At 38.1% G+C, this 17,593-nt stretch overlaps 2 protein-coding genes across 2 annotated transcripts in view; one reads left to right on the forward strand and one right to left on the reverse strand.

Annotated features, from left to right (window-relative positions):
* The window catches only part of FBXW12 (F-box and WD repeat domain containing 12), a 57,133-nt gene that overhangs the window by 1,947 nt on the left and 37,593 nt on the right, over positions 1-17,593 (forward strand). The window lies entirely within an intron of this gene.
* On the reverse strand, positions 3,297-17,577 carry SPINK8 (serine peptidase inhibitor Kazal type 8 (putative)). The gene is made up of 6 exons (XM_015234907.3): positions 17,423-17,577; positions 15,753-15,832; positions 11,411-11,457; positions 10,904-11,025; positions 6,937-6,979; positions 3,297-3,473 (listed from the first exon to the last, which is right to left on the reverse strand). The coding sequence occupies exons 2-6, from the start codon at positions 15,817-15,819 to the stop codon at positions 3,462-3,464; spliced, it is 291 nt and encodes a 96-aa protein (XP_015090393.1). The 5' UTR covers positions 15,820-15,832; positions 17,423-17,577; the 3' UTR covers positions 3,297-3,461.

The raw sequence follows: 17,593 nt of genomic DNA on the forward strand, positions 1-17,593 counted from the left end.
GTGAGCCTCCAGGGCCAGGCCCTGGAGATTTGTCTCAGTTATTTTCCAGGATATCAGCTTTCTCTTAATAAAATCTCTCTCTTCCTTTGTTTTTAATTTATTTATATTTATTTTTATTTTGGCAAGGGATAGGTAATTAGGTTTATTTATTTTTAGAGGAGGTACTGGGGATTGAACCCAGGACCTTGTGCATGCTAACCATGCGCTCTACCACTTGAGGTATACCCTTACCCCTCTCTTCCTTTGTTTTCGTTCTTGCACTGCTCCTAAACTTTTCTTTTCTTTTCTTTCCTTGGGAAGAGAGAGATAATTAGGTTTTATTAATTAATTTTTTTTAGCAGAGGTACTGGGTATTGAACCCAGGACCTTGTGCATGCTAGGCATGGCACTCTACTACTGAGCTATACCCTGCCCATCCTGCTCCTAATCTAATGGCTTCTAATCTGGTGGCTCTTAATCTGCTTTTCATCCTGAACTTCCTGAACATGTGTGATCCCTCGAGACAGTATTCCAGGCACAGGCTTTCTCATTATCTTCTCAGCTTTCGTGGCTGTGGTCATTTCATTGAATGTTCTTTCTACTTCAGTCTAAGAAGATGGCATATTTTATTTGTAACAAGGGCACTGTTTCTTTTTTGTTATAAATAAAACTTACCACCCTTTTACAATTGAAGCTGCAGTGTAAATCTCAGAACTATAAAACCCTGGCCAGAGTTTTTCAAAAATAGACCAGCAGGTGGGGAGTGACCCTTAATCCATGTAGAAAAAAATGCATGTGTTCTTCCCATTTTGTGCTTTGGCCTTGTGTCTAGCTCACAACAACATAAGGGGTAGAATTTGGGACAACCGTCCCATGCTGCCTTCTAGGCTGGGACTAGCAATTTAAAGTTTGGAGCTTACACACGGGTTCCTTAGTATATGTGGAACTTAATTGCAATTTAAAGCCCCTGGCCTATTAAACTAGCTAAAAAAATATAGTAAAGGGCCAAATAAGTGGGTTTTTTTTTCCCTGATATATAAAAGGCCTGTATAGGGAAAGACTTGTCTACAGTCAAATCTGTGCCTCCACAAGGCCTGCTCACTAAGACTCCCCTCTGCTGCTTAGGGTCTACAGGTGCCCCACAAGGGAAGGCTGTGAGTCTGTGCAAAGGCCAAGGCCAGTGTTGACCTTAGATTCAACATGGCCAACTTGAAAAGCATTTGAAATGACTCAAACACTGGTCCCATCATAGCCTGAACTTAACATGTGATGTGTGATCCCCACATTCCTTATCTGGTCTTTTTTTTTTTTTATGTTCTCTGCCAAATCATTGGATCCTAACATTCCCTTGAATAAAACTCATCCCTCCACCCCTGCCAAAGGGCAGAGCCTACTGTAAAAGTTTCAACACAGGGCAGCAGAATCCAGACAATGGTTCCCAAAATAAGGGAGGAAGAAGGAGCTGTGCTACAGTTGCCTGACTCTCTGTCCCTGAAGCTTCAGCCAGGGGAGAAAAGGTGTGGCAAGAGGCCAGCAGTGTTTGGGGGAAACCCTTCCTTGTGGATCCAGGGGATCAGGCCAAAAACGCATTTACTTTCTAACAGAGTTGAAAACAGCTCTTTGGTTTCAACTTGTGTGTTTTGGGAATTGGTTAAGAGGTTGGCTTCAAAAAGGAAATGATTCAGTTTGGAATGTAGTGAGTTTGGGATGATAGTAGTCGAGCAGAATGGGCTTGTTGGTGGTTGAATAAGGATAGGTTTGGGAGTTTCAAAGTGGTGTTAGTTAGAAATGTGTCAGTAAAGAGTTGACCATGGGAGAAAATGCAGAGAGAAAACAGAAGGCCAAAGACCAATCCTCCCCTTGTCAAAGAATAATTTTAAAACTTCTACTTGTATACAAAGAAAAACAACAATTGATTGACTCTGGAAAAGGCAAAAACAGGATTTATGTAAAAGAAAAAGTAGAGAGGGAAGAAGGAAAACTGTAGATAGTTTGAAAATTGTGGCTTTTGTTTTCTGTGAGTAAGCTGCTGATGGCAGCCAACAAAGAAGCCAGTTAAGAGTATTCTGCCCTCGGGCAAGTGGATGGATTATTAAATAATACAACTTCATTTGGTTATAGATTCTCCAGAAGACTTTAGGAGTTAGTTCAGGTATCTGTGTCAGGCTGTCTCTGGATAAACACTATCTATCAGTATCCTTTGTAAGCACCTTCATCATTACACCAGGTCTGTACTGTTTCCCTCACCAGAATTTCTGAACTTCTCCCTTCTCATCAGCTCTCATCCAAATTGGCCCTGAGGACTTCAGTGTCCTTCTGAAGCAGTAACATGAGTTGAATGTTGTGTGAGGGGAATGAATATTTAACAGTATTTAGACCCCTAAATATCAGACAGCAGAAGATGGCAAAAAAAGAGCAAGGGAATTCTAAATATGATTAAAAATATTGGGACCCATTTCATATCCAGGTTACTCACTGGTCTGTTTAATCAGGAGAATGAGTCCCAAGGATTAGTTTAGTCAAGTTGAGCTAATGAAGTGGCTTTCTTCCTCAATTGCTTAATTGATTGTTTTATTTTTGTAACATAAACCCTAGTATAAATAAACATGTGAGCAATTGCAGTCCCCACTTTAGCAGGTCAGTATGTAGCTGAAGACTGTCCTAGCCAACAAATTTATGGTAGTCTGTGGGGCCTCTACGGTTTGAAATGCCTTAATTTGCTGTTTGAATCATAGCTGAATTATGAGTCACCTAGCCAGGGTAAAATGTTTTTGTACAAACCAGTGAAATCCAACCCTAGTCCCTAACACCTTACCCTAAATCCTATATCCTTAACCCCTAACCCCACCACTGACAGTGATCTCTTTTGACTTGTAACCTAACCCTAGCTCTTCTGACCCTGACCCTGACTTGTTCTCTTCTGAAGCTGACCTTGTTACTCTATCCCTTGATCCTTAAACTCAAATCCTAAACCTTAGGCCTTTGCTGCAGCCCTAACATCTAACCCCACTGCAGTCCCTGACCACCACCCAAATGTCTGACCCTTGACTTGAACACTTTTGACCTGCCATTTTGAAAATAACCTAAGTGTCCACTGAATGAATGGATAAAGAAGTTGTGAGAATATATGTATATGATATTATATATATATATTCACACACTCACATAATTCAGCATAAAAGAAGGGAATCCTGCCATTTGCAACAACATGAATGGACCTTGAGGACATTATGCTAAGTGAAATAAGTCGGACAGAGAAACACAAATACTGCATAATCTCACTTATATGTGAGATCTAAAAATCAAACACAACCAAATTCACAGAGAGAGTCATTTACTGAAGAAGCAAGTCAATGAGTTTGATGCTAAGTATTGGTTTCCTCCAGCACTAGCATCCTCCTCTAAAGGGAATGTAAAGGCAATGATTGTGTTTTACTTGATTGTCTGGGGATTCAACAAGTTCTTAATTTTTCATGGTAAGTTCAGGAGTTTTTCTGCAAGAGAAATAAATACATGCTCAGGCAAATCAAATTTGGGAAAATTAAGAGGGAAAACTACCATATTGGTAATTATACCCATAGTCCAGCAAGAATGCTAAACAATTATTGTATGAATTAAGGCAGACCAGAGATATTCTAATTTATCTGAAGAAGAACAAAAGCACAGAGTGGAGGTGGGCCAAGAAGACGAGAGCTGTGGGTACAGATGCCTGTGTGAGTCTTCGGACCCCAGAAGAGTGTATGGGAACTTCCGTGGGGCAGAAAAGGTACAGGGTAGAGACAGTGGGGTTGACATGAAGCAGAGTCTGGTCAGAGGCTATGGGGTGTTATTCGAGGCATAGGAAGTGGTGTTAATGTATACAGTCTGAAATCAGCCTAATCCAGGTTCAAGATTCAGCCCTGCCAGCCCCTAACTCAGTGGCCTTGGGTAAGTCACATTCCTCTCTAGAACTCAGCATCTTTGAATGTACAGTGCAGCTAATAGCAGCACCTTCCTCGCAGTGGGGGCTGTGAGGAACACAGGAGAGGAGATACAGACAAAGCATGTGACAGTGCAGGACACATGGTTGACAATCAGTGGTAATTGTTCCTCCTGTAGTAGATGCTGTATTGTTTATGATCTTGTCAGGAACAGAGTTTCTCTCCTGCTTTGGTGAAAGGCTGTGGGGAGGGGCGACCATTCATTCATTATTCATTCATTCCTATTCTCATTACACCATAGCCATTTTAATGAGTTCAGTATAGCATTCTGTTTACATGTGTTTGTGCAAAATATATTGTGTTTGTTTATTTTTAACTTCCCTAAAGGTGTTGTGTTATTTTTATTCTGTCCCTTGCTTTTTCTCTTAGTGCAGTGTTTTGAGATCTGTCACATTGCTAAGTTTACATCTGATTTATTCTGAAAGCTGCATAGAACTCTATGAAGACACTTTCCATGGTTTACCTATTGATTACTTGACTGGTCTCACCCAGGCTGCCCCCAAAGCTGCCACCTGCTGCAGTAAACAAGTATGTCACTTTACAAGCTGTGAGAGAATTTCTTTGGGATTTTCTAGGTTTGGAAATGCTGGACCATGACATACAGATAAATTTAATTTCTTACTTTGTCTAAGAACTGGTCGATTGCTCCTCAGAGTGGCTGTAACTGTCTTCCTGTCACCACAGATATACGAGTACAGGTATCTCTATCTCATCACTGGCGTTGGACGTTACTGAGCCTTCTGACTGTTGCTAGTATAATAGGTGCACTTTGGTATCTTATTGTTTCAATTCAAATTTGTCTGGTTATCCATGTGCTTTGAACATCCTTCATATGCTCATTAGTCTTATATCTTTATTTTTCTATAAAACCATAGCCTCTGCCTATTTTTCTGTTGGTTTGCTGTATATTATCTTGTTGCTTTTTTGTGTATGCATTTGTTGCTTTTTGCATATGCATTCCACATATTAGCTTTTTGTTGTCTTTAGGTATAGCACATATCTCCTCTAGCTCTGCCAGCTATCTGCTAACTTACTCATGTGTCCTTCACTTATCAGAGATCTTCAGTCCAACTGGAATATTGATTGGGAATGAAATGAATTTTTAAAAGAGTTTAGAAACTGGTACACTCATAATACTTAAGTTGTAATCTAAGAGCATGGACTCTCTCTCTATTTATTCATATGATCTTAAATATCTTTTGGCCAAATTTTAAAGTTTTCTTTTTGGAAGTCTTGAGTATTCTTATTTTTAAATAGGTTAATTTCCAGATACTTCATAGGTTTTGTTTCTGTTTTGAGTGATACATTATTTTTTTAATTTTATTTTCCAATTGGGTGTTACTGCTGTAAAGAAATGTTACTGCTTTTGTAGGTTGACCATGCATTTAGCAGAATTTCAGAACCTCCTAAAAGTGTTAATAGTTTGTAATTCATGCCATCCCTAGATTGAAGATTATAGTATCGTCATTTTTGTTTTAGGAGACTAAAGTGCCGTCTAGCAAATGGACAAAAATAGAAAGTCTTGAATAAAACTAAAAGCTCACCACTTGTTCATATAGTGGTCCTTGGAGCAGGTGCTTTGCATTGGAGAGCAGCAGTCTTCTAGCCACTGGCTTAAGGACAGGCTCTGTGATCGTTAATTTTATGTACCAACTTATTGGTCAGACATTATTCTGGATATTTCTGTGAGGGTGTTTTTTGATGAGATTAACATTTAAATCAGTGAACTCTGAGTAAAGCAAATTGCTCTCCATAATGTAAGTGGGCCTCATCTGATCAGTTGAAGGCCTGAAGAGAACAAAAGACTGACCTTCCTGAGCAAAACAAATTCTCCCAGCAGCCAGCCTTCAGACGCCATTCTATGGATATCCTTAAGTTTAAAAGCATCTCTTTGAAGTTGCAAGTTTAAAAAGGACCAGAGGTTTCTTTGACAAGGGCTGTGGTCTAGCTGTAAGCAGAGGGGATTCAGCAGTATTGTCTGTGAACTGGCCCAGGTCAGAAAGAATCTGACAGAGGTAGAGATCATGTGAGGTCTCTTTACAGTTACCCCAGATCATGAAAGTGCCTGAAAGTCTTTATGATTTCTCTTTAGTGGAACTAGAGAACATTCAGGTTGTGGACCTTCCCTAAGTGAGTAATATGTATGCTGGTCTGTAGATCAGATGAGCCTTGTGAACTTGTTACCGATATGGTGTCAGAAGAGACTGTTACAAAATTATTACAAAATTGTCTTTTTAACCTGTGTTGCCTTTGACCCTCTTCATTTTCTCTTCCAAGGTAACTTGTCCCAGTCCCTTTGCTGTGCCTCATAAAGCTATAATGATCTCTGTGACATCAACTGAGTTCTTGCTTGGGCCCTATGACCCCAAAATCAAAGACACAATATCTCAAACCTCAGGGTTACTCAGAGTCTGGTCTGTTCACTCTCAGAATAACATTTTGTGTTCCAGTTAGTGTCTTTTGTCAATATCCCCCAATTTGGGCATTACAGGGAAGAAAAAGGGTGGAGCAGATGTTCATTACTGCCAAATTGTCAGGCCAAAATACATTTCCTCCAGCAGAAGATGTTATTTTTGAGATGGCTGGGAAAATCTGAACATGAAATATGTTCAAAAGAAGATGACAAGGAACTCATTAGGTGTAATAACAGCATTGTGGGTGTGTAAGGAAATGTCACACTTCTCAGAGATGCACTCTGAAGTGTGTAGGAGTGAAATGACATGATGTTTGACGTGTGTTTATATATTTCAGTAAAGAAAAAAGAGAAGTAAAAGAAATAGAGGAAGGAAATGTGGCAAACACATTGTTCTTTGTTGAATCTATATGACAGGCATATGAAGTTCATTATATTATTGTCTCTAATTTCATGTATGTTTGAAATGTTTCATAACAAGAATCTAAAGCCCTCTACAACAGTGAGCTTTTAACTATATCTGGTTTACTGCCAAAAATTAAAAATAAAAGTGACTTTACTTACACATGGCCCATCGTGCAGCTTAGTTATGTTAAGCCCTTCATATCTGAAAGAAATTATATTTGAAATGATTATTTTTGCTCTGTGGTGTAACATAAATTATAATTTTACTTGATAATCTCTGGCTAAGTTTGAGAAGAAAACGTTCGGCCAATAGTGAATTATTTAACAAATATTTTAAAACATCTACTATATAGTTATTTATTTGTCAAAGAGGCTGAATGTATAAAACATACTTAGCTTGAAATTAAATATAGAAAATTCACAATTATCTTGAATATTTAAATAGAAATACAGAGTATTAGAAAGAGAATGTGCAATAAAGTTAAACTACATTTGATGAAAGTTAAAGATGTTACTACTGACCTAATAGGAATAAAAATGATTATAAGGGAATACTATCAACAGCTGTACATCAATAAATGAGATAGCTTAGATGAAACGGATAAATTCCTAGGAACACACAAAGTACCTAAACTGAACAGATCTATGTCAAGTAAAGAGATTGAACCAGTATTTAAAAACCTAACAAAGAAAAGTTCAGGAACAAGTGAATTCTATCAAACATGTCAAGATTTAATACTAGCCCTTTCAAGACTCTTCCAAATAATACAAGAGGAAGAACACTCCCTAATTTGCTCCATGAAGCCAGAATTACCATGACAGCAAAGACAAAGGCATCACAAAAACCGAAAACTATAGACAATATCCATTATGAATACAGATGCAAGAATTCTCAACTAAATACTAACGAACTGAATCCAATAGCATATTAAAAGTTTATACACCCTGACCAAGTGGGATTTATCCCGAGAATTCAGGGTGGTTCAATCTAAAACTATCAACCAGTTTAATAACATCATATTAATAGATTGAAGGGGGAAAAACCATGGGCTCATCACATTCATGTGGAAGAAAACACAGCATTTGAAAAATCCAACACCCTTTCATATTACAAAAAACTCAGAAAACTAGAAACAGAAGGGAACCTCCTCAACATAATTAAGAACATTTATGAAAAACCCACAGCTAACATTGTACTTAGTGGTGAAAGCTTAAAAGATTTCTTTCTAAGATCAGGAACAAGACAATAATGTCTACTTCCACCACTGACAGTCAACATTATACTGAAAGTTCTAGTGAGAGCATTAGGCATGAAAAAGAAATAAAAGTCATTTAACATTTTATTTGTGTATACCTCAGTAAAGCTGGGGACAAAAAAGGCATCCGAAATGGAAAGGAAGAAGTAAAACTATTTCTATTTGAAGATGACATGTTTCTATATATAGAAAAATCCCGAAGAATTCTTATAAAAATTATTAAAGCTAATAAACTCAGCAGTGTTTCTGAATACAAGATCAACATTTGAAAATCAGTTATGTTTTATATACCAGCAAGGAACAATCTGAAAATAAGACTTCTAAAACAATTTCATTTACAATAGCATTCAAAAGTAAAATACCTCAATAAATTTAACCTAGGAAGGGAAAGACTGTGCACTGAAAACTACAAAACATTGCTGGAAGAAATTAAAGAAGATCTAAATAGATGGAAAGCTCTCCCATGCTCATGGATTGGAAATATGTTGTTAAAATGTCCATACTACTCAAACCAATCTACAGATCCAGTGTCATGCTTATCTAAATCCCAGTGGCTTTTTGTGTTTTTTTCCAGAAATGGAAAAGCCTATCTTCAGATTCATACGGAATTGCAAAAGTCCCTAAGTAGCCAGAGCCATCTTGGGGGAAAAAAAATTGAAGACCCCAAATTCCTGATTTCAAAACCTTACTGCAAAAATACTGTATTCAGTGTGGTCCTGGCATTAGGACAGACACAGAGAATAGTGGAATGGAATTGAAAATCCAGAAATAAACCCAAACATCTATGGCTAACCAAGTTTTAATGAGTGCCAAGACAATTCAATGGGAAATGAGTAGTCTCTTCAACAAATGGTGCTTGGACAACTTGTACACAAATGTTCATAGCAGCATTATTCATAATAGCTAAAAGATGGAGACAACTCAAATGCCCATCAGTGGATAAATGGAAAACAAACTGTGGTAGGTACATACAATGTAATATTATTCAGCAATAAAAGAAGAGATTAAGTGCAGATACATGCTACAACATGGATGAACCTCAAAAAAAATACTAAGTGAAAGAAGCCAGACACAAAGAGTCACATATTGTATGATTCCATTTATATGAACTATTCAGAACAGTAAATCCATAGAAAAAGAAACCTGATTATTGGTTTCCAGGGACTCTGAGGAGAAAGGAATGGGAAGAAACTGCTTAATGGGTATTCTGAGGTGATGAGTTTTGGAACTAGATAGAGGTGGTAGTTTCATGACACTGTAAATGTACTAAATGCTACTAATCTGTTCACTTTAAAATGGTTACTTTTATGTTATGCAAATTTACCTCTGTTAAAAAAATAAGCCCTTGAGCCCATTCATAGCTATGAGACCTTTGTCAAGTTACTCTGCTTTTGTTCTTAGTATCTTCACTCAAAAGTAAGCTCTTAGCAGGGACATCAGTGAAAACAGAGAAGAACCTCTGAAAATTCTCTTCTCCATAAAGACAGTATGAGCACTGGCAAAAATAGAATCAATCTTTTCGTAACTTTAGGAAGTTTAAAAAAAAAAAAGGCTTGCAACAATCCAAGGAGCATTTATTTGTGAAAAATGGCTGACTCTCAATAAGAACAGTGAGCTTTGTAGAATTTTAACTTGCCCTATTCCCGTCTTCCCCACATGTGTGGTAGTTTTGAGAAACAACAGCCTGGAAACACATGGAGGGGACAGAATGGTGTTGGAGTGCCTTCAGAGTACCATTATCAGAGGATTGTCATTATTTGACCTGCCTGGCAGTTCTCTGGATTTGACCTGACTCAGAGCTCCCCCAGTGCATATAGCCTTTTCCCTGGAGGCCCTGGTTGAACATGATCAGAGGCAATTGTCGAGCATCATGGCTGCCATATGATGGGTAACAGGGTAAACAATAGGCTAACCAAAAGCTTAAAAGTCAAAGCTGGGGAATGAGATGTCCATAGGAGGTTTTGAAAAGCACCTATGTATTCCCAAGAATCTAGAAGGCCATACACTTGTGTAGGCTACGTACATGCTCAGGAGAGACCTGAGAAGGGCTTAAGCTCTCATCTCTGGCTAATCTTGAGGTTCTGTGCAAATGGGAAGTGAAGGCTAAGGTATACTTTTAAACTGCCTGGCTAAGCATTGAGGGCATTCCTCAACACACACAAAGTTTTTGTTGACAAAGACTGGGAGATTTATTGGTTCTAGCCATTTAAGATAATTTCTATCCAATCATTAGGAGACCACTGAGGCAATTGAATAGGACCTCTTTAGTGGCCATACACGACAAAAGTATGCAGAGTTCATAGAATTATTTCAGAAGCCACAAAACTAACAAACAGTAACAGCAACAAACCTTAGAGGAGACAATCTGATTTCCAGGGTTGCCATATTATATTATTTAAATTGTTCAGTTTTCAACAAAAAAATTATGACACATGCAGAGAACCAGGAAAGTACAGCCCATACACAGGATAAAAAGCAGTCATTGGAAAAAGTCACTAAGAAAGTCCAAGTGTTAGACTTAATAAGACAAAGATTCTTCATCCAGCTGCCTCCTCCTCTTCATCAGGCTTCTGTTCTTTGGCCTGAGGTGGTCACATCATCTGAGCTCTGTGCCTACTTGCCACTGAGTCAGTTCCACTTGATCCTTGTCCAGGCCAGACACAGCACACTCACCTCAGTGTGTTTCTGTTTCTGCCTGAATGGGATCACTCTGGGAAGCACAGGGAGGGATAGAAGAAATGAAGGAGCAAGTAGTGGAGGAGTCTCTGGAGGGAAGATCTAATTAGTGGGAAGTGTTCTGAGGAGATCATCCCTATCTTGGCCACATTTAGGCTCCTGACTTGAGAGGAAAGAATAAAATCAAAACTTACAGAATTTTGTAGCAGAGGTGGCATTCCCCACTGTAGGTAATCTGGTCACTGCCACATATGGGTTCACTTGGCTTGATGTAAGAGAAAATCCAGCACTTACTTATATTCTCTGTGCACAAAACCTGAGGGTGAGACAGACCACTGCTTCAGATACCTTCCTCCAGGGCTCTGGCCATAATCCCTGGTTGCAGGGGAGGAGGATGGGATAAGGAGCACTAGATCATGAGTTTGGAGAGCAGGCTTCAGAAATCTTGGGGTTTGACCCCTGGCATTTACCACCAACAATATGAATATAATATATAGTATAATATAAAACATGTAATCTGTGGACTTCTCAGTCTGGGCTATAAATTCCTTTTTAGGATGAAAATTGCTGCCCTACAACTATAGAATGTGATTGTTAGGTTACAGAGAGGTCCCTACCTCTCAGAAGCACGAGCTGAGACCATCAGGGAAACTCTTTTTCTCCCCATTCCTGCGCTTGGAAACCAGGGAAGCAGAGCTTACCTTTGTCTCTTCTAGGTGTGTCCCTTTGCCCATAGGAAGAGGAAAGTCTGGAAGACAAAAGAAGAGTTGCTGCTCTGACTTCTGCCTTTAGGTGGGAAAGTTAGGATCAGGGAGAGCTGGTTGGCACACAGGAAGCATCAAATCCCATCAGCGGAGGCCAGGGTTCCTTTCTGGTGCATGCTGCCCTCTAAAGGAGTGAACAGTCAGGAAACTTCTGCCCTCTCCTTGTAGAGATCTTAATCTCAGCCCTTCCACTTCTCAGGTCAGTAACAACTTCTACAATCCTTCTCAGTTGTTTTTAGAAAATACACTCTAAGTGACAAATTACCGTGAAATAGTTAATATTGAGATACTTTAAAAGATGCTGGGTTTCATTAAGGCATACATGCTCTTGATCCAAAGCAGTCTTTGCAATCTTATATATATATGTAAATTATAATTATAATGAACTGGTATTATAATACAGAACATGTATATTATCAGCTCTATGTTACATATCTTTATTAAGGTATAATTCACATACCATAGAATTCACCTAAAGTGTACAGTTTGTTTTTTAGTGTATTCACAGAGTTGTGCAACCATCACCACAGTCACTTTTAGAACATTTTCATCACCCCAAAAAGGAGTCCTCTGCCCATCAGCAGGGCCTTCTCATTCCTCCATCAACAGCTCCTCCCTTTTGCCGACCCAGATACCACTAGTCTACTTTCTGTCCATTCTGGACACTTCATATGAATGGAATAATCAAGTATGTAGCCTTTTTTGTCCATTTCTTTCACTTGATGTTTTAAAGGTTTACCCATGTTGTAGTGCACATTAGCACTTCATTACTTTTTATAACTAATATCTTATTGTATGTATTTACTGTATGTTGTTTATCCATTCATCCGTTAATGGACATTTGAGTTATTTTCACTTTTTGGCTGTTATGGGTAAGGCTGCCATGAACATTTATGTACAAGATTTTGTGTGCCCATATGTTTTCTTTTCCTTTAGGTATGTACCTAAGGGTGGTGTTGTGAGGTTATATGGTGACCTTTGGAGGAACTACCAGATTACTTTCTAAAGCAGCCACACCATTTCACATTCCCACCAGCATTATATGAGGGTTGCAGTTTCTTCACGTCTTTGCTAACATCTGTTATTATCTCTCTCTCTCCTTTTTTGCTTTGAATTCTCAAGGAATTCTTTTTTTTTTTTAAATATAGTCAGTGTACAATGTTATGTCAGTTTCTGGTAAATAGCATAATGTTTCAGTCATACATACACATATATTTGTTTTCGTATTCTTTTTCATTATAGGTTACTACAAGATATTGAATATAGTTCCCTGTGCTATACAGTAGAAACTTGTTTGTCTATTTTATATATAGTAGTTAGTATCTACAAATCTCGAACTCCCGATTTATCCCTTCCCACCCCCTTTGCCCACCCTGGGTAACCATAAGTTTGTTTTCTAGGTCTGTGAGTCTGTTTCTGTTTTGTAGATAAGTTTGTTTGTGTGGTTTTTTTTTTTTAGATTCCACATATAAATGATATCATATGGCATTTTTCTTTCTCTTCCTAGCTTACTTTACTTAGAATGACTATCTCTAGGCCCATCCATGTTGCAGCAAATGGCATTATTTTATTCTTTTTTACAGCTGAGTAGTATTCCATTGTGTGTATGTATATATATCACAACTTCTTTATCCAGTTATTATCTCTTTTTGATAGATGCTTTACAAATAATTTCTGTCATTCTCTAGGCAGTCTTTTCACTTTGTTGATATCTTTGTCGGTATACTTTGAATCACTAAAATTTTTAATTTTGATGAGGTCCAATTGATCTTTTTTTTTTCTTTTGTTTCTTCTGTCTTTGGTATCATATTTAAGAAGGCTTTGCATAACCTAAAGTCACAAAAATTCACTCATGTTTTCTTCTAATAGTTTTATAATTTTAGCTCTTACATTTTTTTCTGTGATCCATTTTGAGTTAATTTTTGTCTATAACCTGAGAAAGGGGTCCAATTTCATTCTTTTGCATGTGGATATTCAGTTGTCCCAGCAGCATTTGTTGAAAAGACAATTGTCCATCAGATTATTTTGGAAGCATTCTAATATCAATTCATCCTAAATGTGAGGGTTTTTTTTTTCTTATTTCTAAATTCTACTTCATTGACCTATATCTCTATCCTTACACTAGTACCACACTGTCTTGATGTCTGTAACTTTGTAGTAAGTTTTGAAATTGGAAAATGTGATCACTTTCTTCTTCTGTTCTTCTTGTTCAAGATTATTTTTCCTATTTGCAGTCTTTTGCATTTCCATATGAATTTTAGAGTCAGCTTTTCTATTTCTGCAAAAAAACCAAACAAAAAACAAAAAACCTCCCGAAGACAGCATAGAGTTGGATCTTGCTTTTTAAATCCAATCTGACAACTGCTACCTTTCTATTGGATTATGAAATTCATTCACATTTAATGTTTTTAGTGATATAGTTGAATTTACATCTGCCATTTTATTTTTTGTTTTCTGTATGCCCTGTGACTTTTTGCTCCCTAATCCCTTACTGTTCTCTATTGCATTAAGTGAATATATTCTAGTGTATCATTGTAATTCCTTTAAAGATTTTTTTCACAATCTTTTCTGATTTTTTTTTAGTAGTAGCACTATGGCTTACCATATATATCTTATCAGAATTTACTACATATTTCTACTATTTTAATTCAAGTGATATATAGAAATGTTACTCCTATATACCTCTATTCCTTTTTCCCTCCTTTTGTATTATTGTTATCATACATATAATATTTATATTTGTTATAAACCCAACAATAAATTGCTATAATTATTATTTTATATAAGTTTATGTACTTTAAAGAAACAGAGAAAAGAAAGGACAGCAAGTATATATTTAGAATCTATTACATTAACCTTTTATTCTACCTCTGGGGAAGGGAGAGGGGCTGGAGACTGAATTAATCACCAAATGCCAATAATTTAACCAGTCGTGCCTTCATAATGGAACCTTCATAAAAACCCTAAACAAAAGAGTCCTGAGTGCTTCCACGCTGGTGAACACATTGAGGTGTGGGAGAGTGGCAAACCTGGAGAGGATATGGAAGCCTTGTGCCCCTTCCCACATACTTTGCCCTGTGCATCTCTTCCATTTGTCTATTCCTGAGTTGTGTCCTTTATAGCAAACTGGTAACAGTAAGTAAAGCACTCTCTGGAGTTCTGTGAGCCTTTCTAGCAAATTATCAAACCTGAGGAGGGGGTCATGGTGACCGCTGATTTGTAACTGGTCAATCAGAAGTACTGGGAGGTCCAGATTTGTGATTGGTGTCTGAGAAGGGGGCAGTCCTGAAGGACTGAGTCCTTAATCTGTGGAGTTGAAACAGAGCAGGACCTGGTGGGGCCCTCCCAGGTACAAATCCTTTCCACATCCCCCGTTTCTTATTTGCAGGAGATAGGCTTCATTCAGCCTCCTAGACCTTCCCTGAGTTACAAAGGGCATATTCAAACAGTAGCTAATCAGGGAAGGGAGGGAATGCAGAAACAAAGGAGAAGTCAAGAAACAATAGTGCAGCCATGAGGCAGGGTCCTGGTTCCTCCTCAAGGAATATACATAATAATGCCTTTGATTTCTGCTGAAACTAAGGTCCCCACCCAGGTGGAGGATGGTAATTTAAGGCTGAGCACAAGATTCCCGCAATACCACCCTGTTACCTCACCACCAGCCAATAAGGAGAAAGTCTGCACACAGTAGAAGATGAAGAAGACTCTGACACCTTCCCCAAGTGACTCTCCCTTAAACAACTTTCATGGTTGAGCAGAATCTTCAGAATTGGTTTTTGAAAATGAGTCCACCTTCTCCCCACGTTTTCAGCCTTCTAAGTAAAGCAGCCTGTCCTTTCCTACCAACACTCATCTCTTGAGTATTGGCTTTTGAGCTGTGAGCCGCCAAACCTGAGCTTGGTAACAGAATCAGCCATTAACCAGAATAATATCTGAGTCTACCTCCACAGAGCCTAATGAAGTTCTTCTGAGGTTTGAGAAATGTAAATACACAGTCTCTGGAAATGAGTGTTTCAAAGGTTAGAATGTCCTGGATGGTAACCAGGTATTTTGAAAAATTCAGTGGTCCTGAATTTGAAAGATCTTGGTTCGACTCCCAGCTTTGATACCAATACATTTTGTGTGAATCCTTTCTTTCTGTGGGTTTCAGTGTCTGCATCTGGAACATGCGGAATTAGGATTAAATAAAACAGGACAGCACTTCCACTTTATCTCTAATTTTTCCATGTTCCTGGATATACCGCAGAAAATGTGGGCAGAGCAAGGACATGGAACTCACCAACTGCAAAGGCAGTCCACGTGGAGATGGCTAGAACAAGGATGGTGCTGGAGAAGACCCTCTTCATGGGGGCGGAAGAGCTGTGGAAACATGCAGATTTTGACAGTAGGACAGACAATATTCCATGTGAAGTACAAAGTCTCACAGAGACCTCTCATTGACCAGGAAATGATGTCTAAATACTTCTTGTTTGTTCTCTCCTCCGGTCACTTGGAATGATTTGTGTCTGATACAATTAAATTGCTTAATTGATTTTCCTAGAATAATTGGACGTAAGAAAAAAATGATCTAAAAAGTAGAATTTTATAAGAGAATATGTATGTGTGGGTCTCTTTCTGGACTCTTTCTTCTGTTCCATTAACTATTTGTCTATACTTGAGCACAAACTATACTATTTTAATTATTATGGCTTTATGGTAGTAACTGAAATAAAAACACACAACATGAGAGCTGTGACTTTCAGTTTTATTTGGGGACCTACTGAGGACTATAACCTGAGAGGCTGCCACTCAGATAGCTCTGAGGAGCTACTCCAAAGTGATGAGGAGAGAGGTCAGTATATGTGTGATTTTTGAAGAAAGGGTACATCCAGTCGAGCACACATCTCAGTAAAAGGTTGTGGCTCATCACAAAGAACACATAACTCAGTTTATGATCTTAAGTACTTTTCTAAGTATGAGAAATGCAAGAAATTGGTCTCATAAAATTTTCTCCTGACGGAGGGTATAGCTCAGTGGTAGACTGTGTGCCTAGCATGCACGTGGTCCTGGGTTCAATCCTCAGTACCTCCATTAAATAAATAAATAAATGAACCTGATTACTGCTCCCCGACCAAAAAAAAAGTAAGTATCTAAGTATTAACTGAACTGTCTGCGCTGCCAGTTTTCCCAGAGCACAGAGCGCCTCGTTCCTGATCTCCAACCTGAACTCCATTCAGGGCGTGTTGAAGGTCAGTGACTTCAGTGGCTAATGACTCAGTCCTTGTAGAGACAGATGGCAAGCGACACTTCTTAGTTGGCAGTATGTCCTGAGAACGTGTATATGAATTCTCCAACTTTGTACTTCTTTATTTTATTTATTCAGATTTTAAAACAATTTATTAGATTAATCTGTACAAGGGTTTGGATTCTAAGATTCAGAATAAATGTGTTATCTTGCTACCTTAAAAAAATAAAGAATTTTAGAAGATGCCAGAAAAAGAGCTAGAAAAGAATATCAGCAAGGGATCCTTTAGTAAAGAAGCAGCATCAAGAATTTTTCCATGAAGTGTTTTAAAGTTGAGATTTGTCTCTGAAGTAAGCAGGACAGTCACTAGGCAGTTCAGTGGCACATATAAGTCAGCAGACAGTAAGAAACGGGAAGCTTCAGAACACCGACTACTCACTCCCATATTCCTAATCTTCCAGAATATAATTACTTTGGTGTTAATATTTCATAACCTATAACATTATTGAAATGAAAACCATAGAGTATTTATCATCAGCTTACTTGCATTATTGAAAATATTACAGTACAGGCCAATTGACATTATTTATCTGCTATTTTCTATACATTTTCCAGGCAAATTGTATATCTAGGTAATTTCTGCCCAAGACCTTCCCTAAGTAGAAATAAATAATAAATAACTCTCTTCCTATGCAAATGTTTGCAAATTATTAAGTCCACTTTACCTGCTGTGACTCCCACAGTTGCTCAGAGAAGCTGGCTGGACAAGATGTTTTTTATCCCCAGTCTGTTGGTAATGAAGTAAGACTCTGTGTGTGGAGGAGGGGAATAAATGTCTTTTCAAGGTTGAGGTGCCTGGCAGCAGACGAGAGTGAACTGTGAAACAGAATGTTACT

The sequence above is a fragment of the Vicugna pacos genome, chromosome 17 (assembly GCF_048564905.1).
Source record: "Vicugna pacos chromosome 17, VicPac4, whole genome shotgun sequence".
In the NCBI taxonomy this organism is placed as follows: domain Eukaryota; kingdom Metazoa; phylum Chordata; class Mammalia; order Artiodactyla; family Camelidae; genus Vicugna; species Vicugna pacos.

Coding starts and splice junctions, on each gene's coding strand:
- SPINK8 (XM_015234907.3), bottom strand. CDS start 15,819: ATGAAGAGGGTCTTCTCCAGCACCATCCTTGTTCTAGCCATCTCCACG. Junction 11,458..15,752: donor GTGGACTGCCTTTGCAGTTG/GTGAGTTCCATG, acceptor TTTGTCTTCCAG/ACTTTCCTCTTCCTATGGGC. Junction 6,980..10,903: donor CACCTCTGCTACAAAATTCT/GTAAGTTTTGAT, acceptor AATTTCTTTCAG/ATATGAAGGGCTTAACATAA.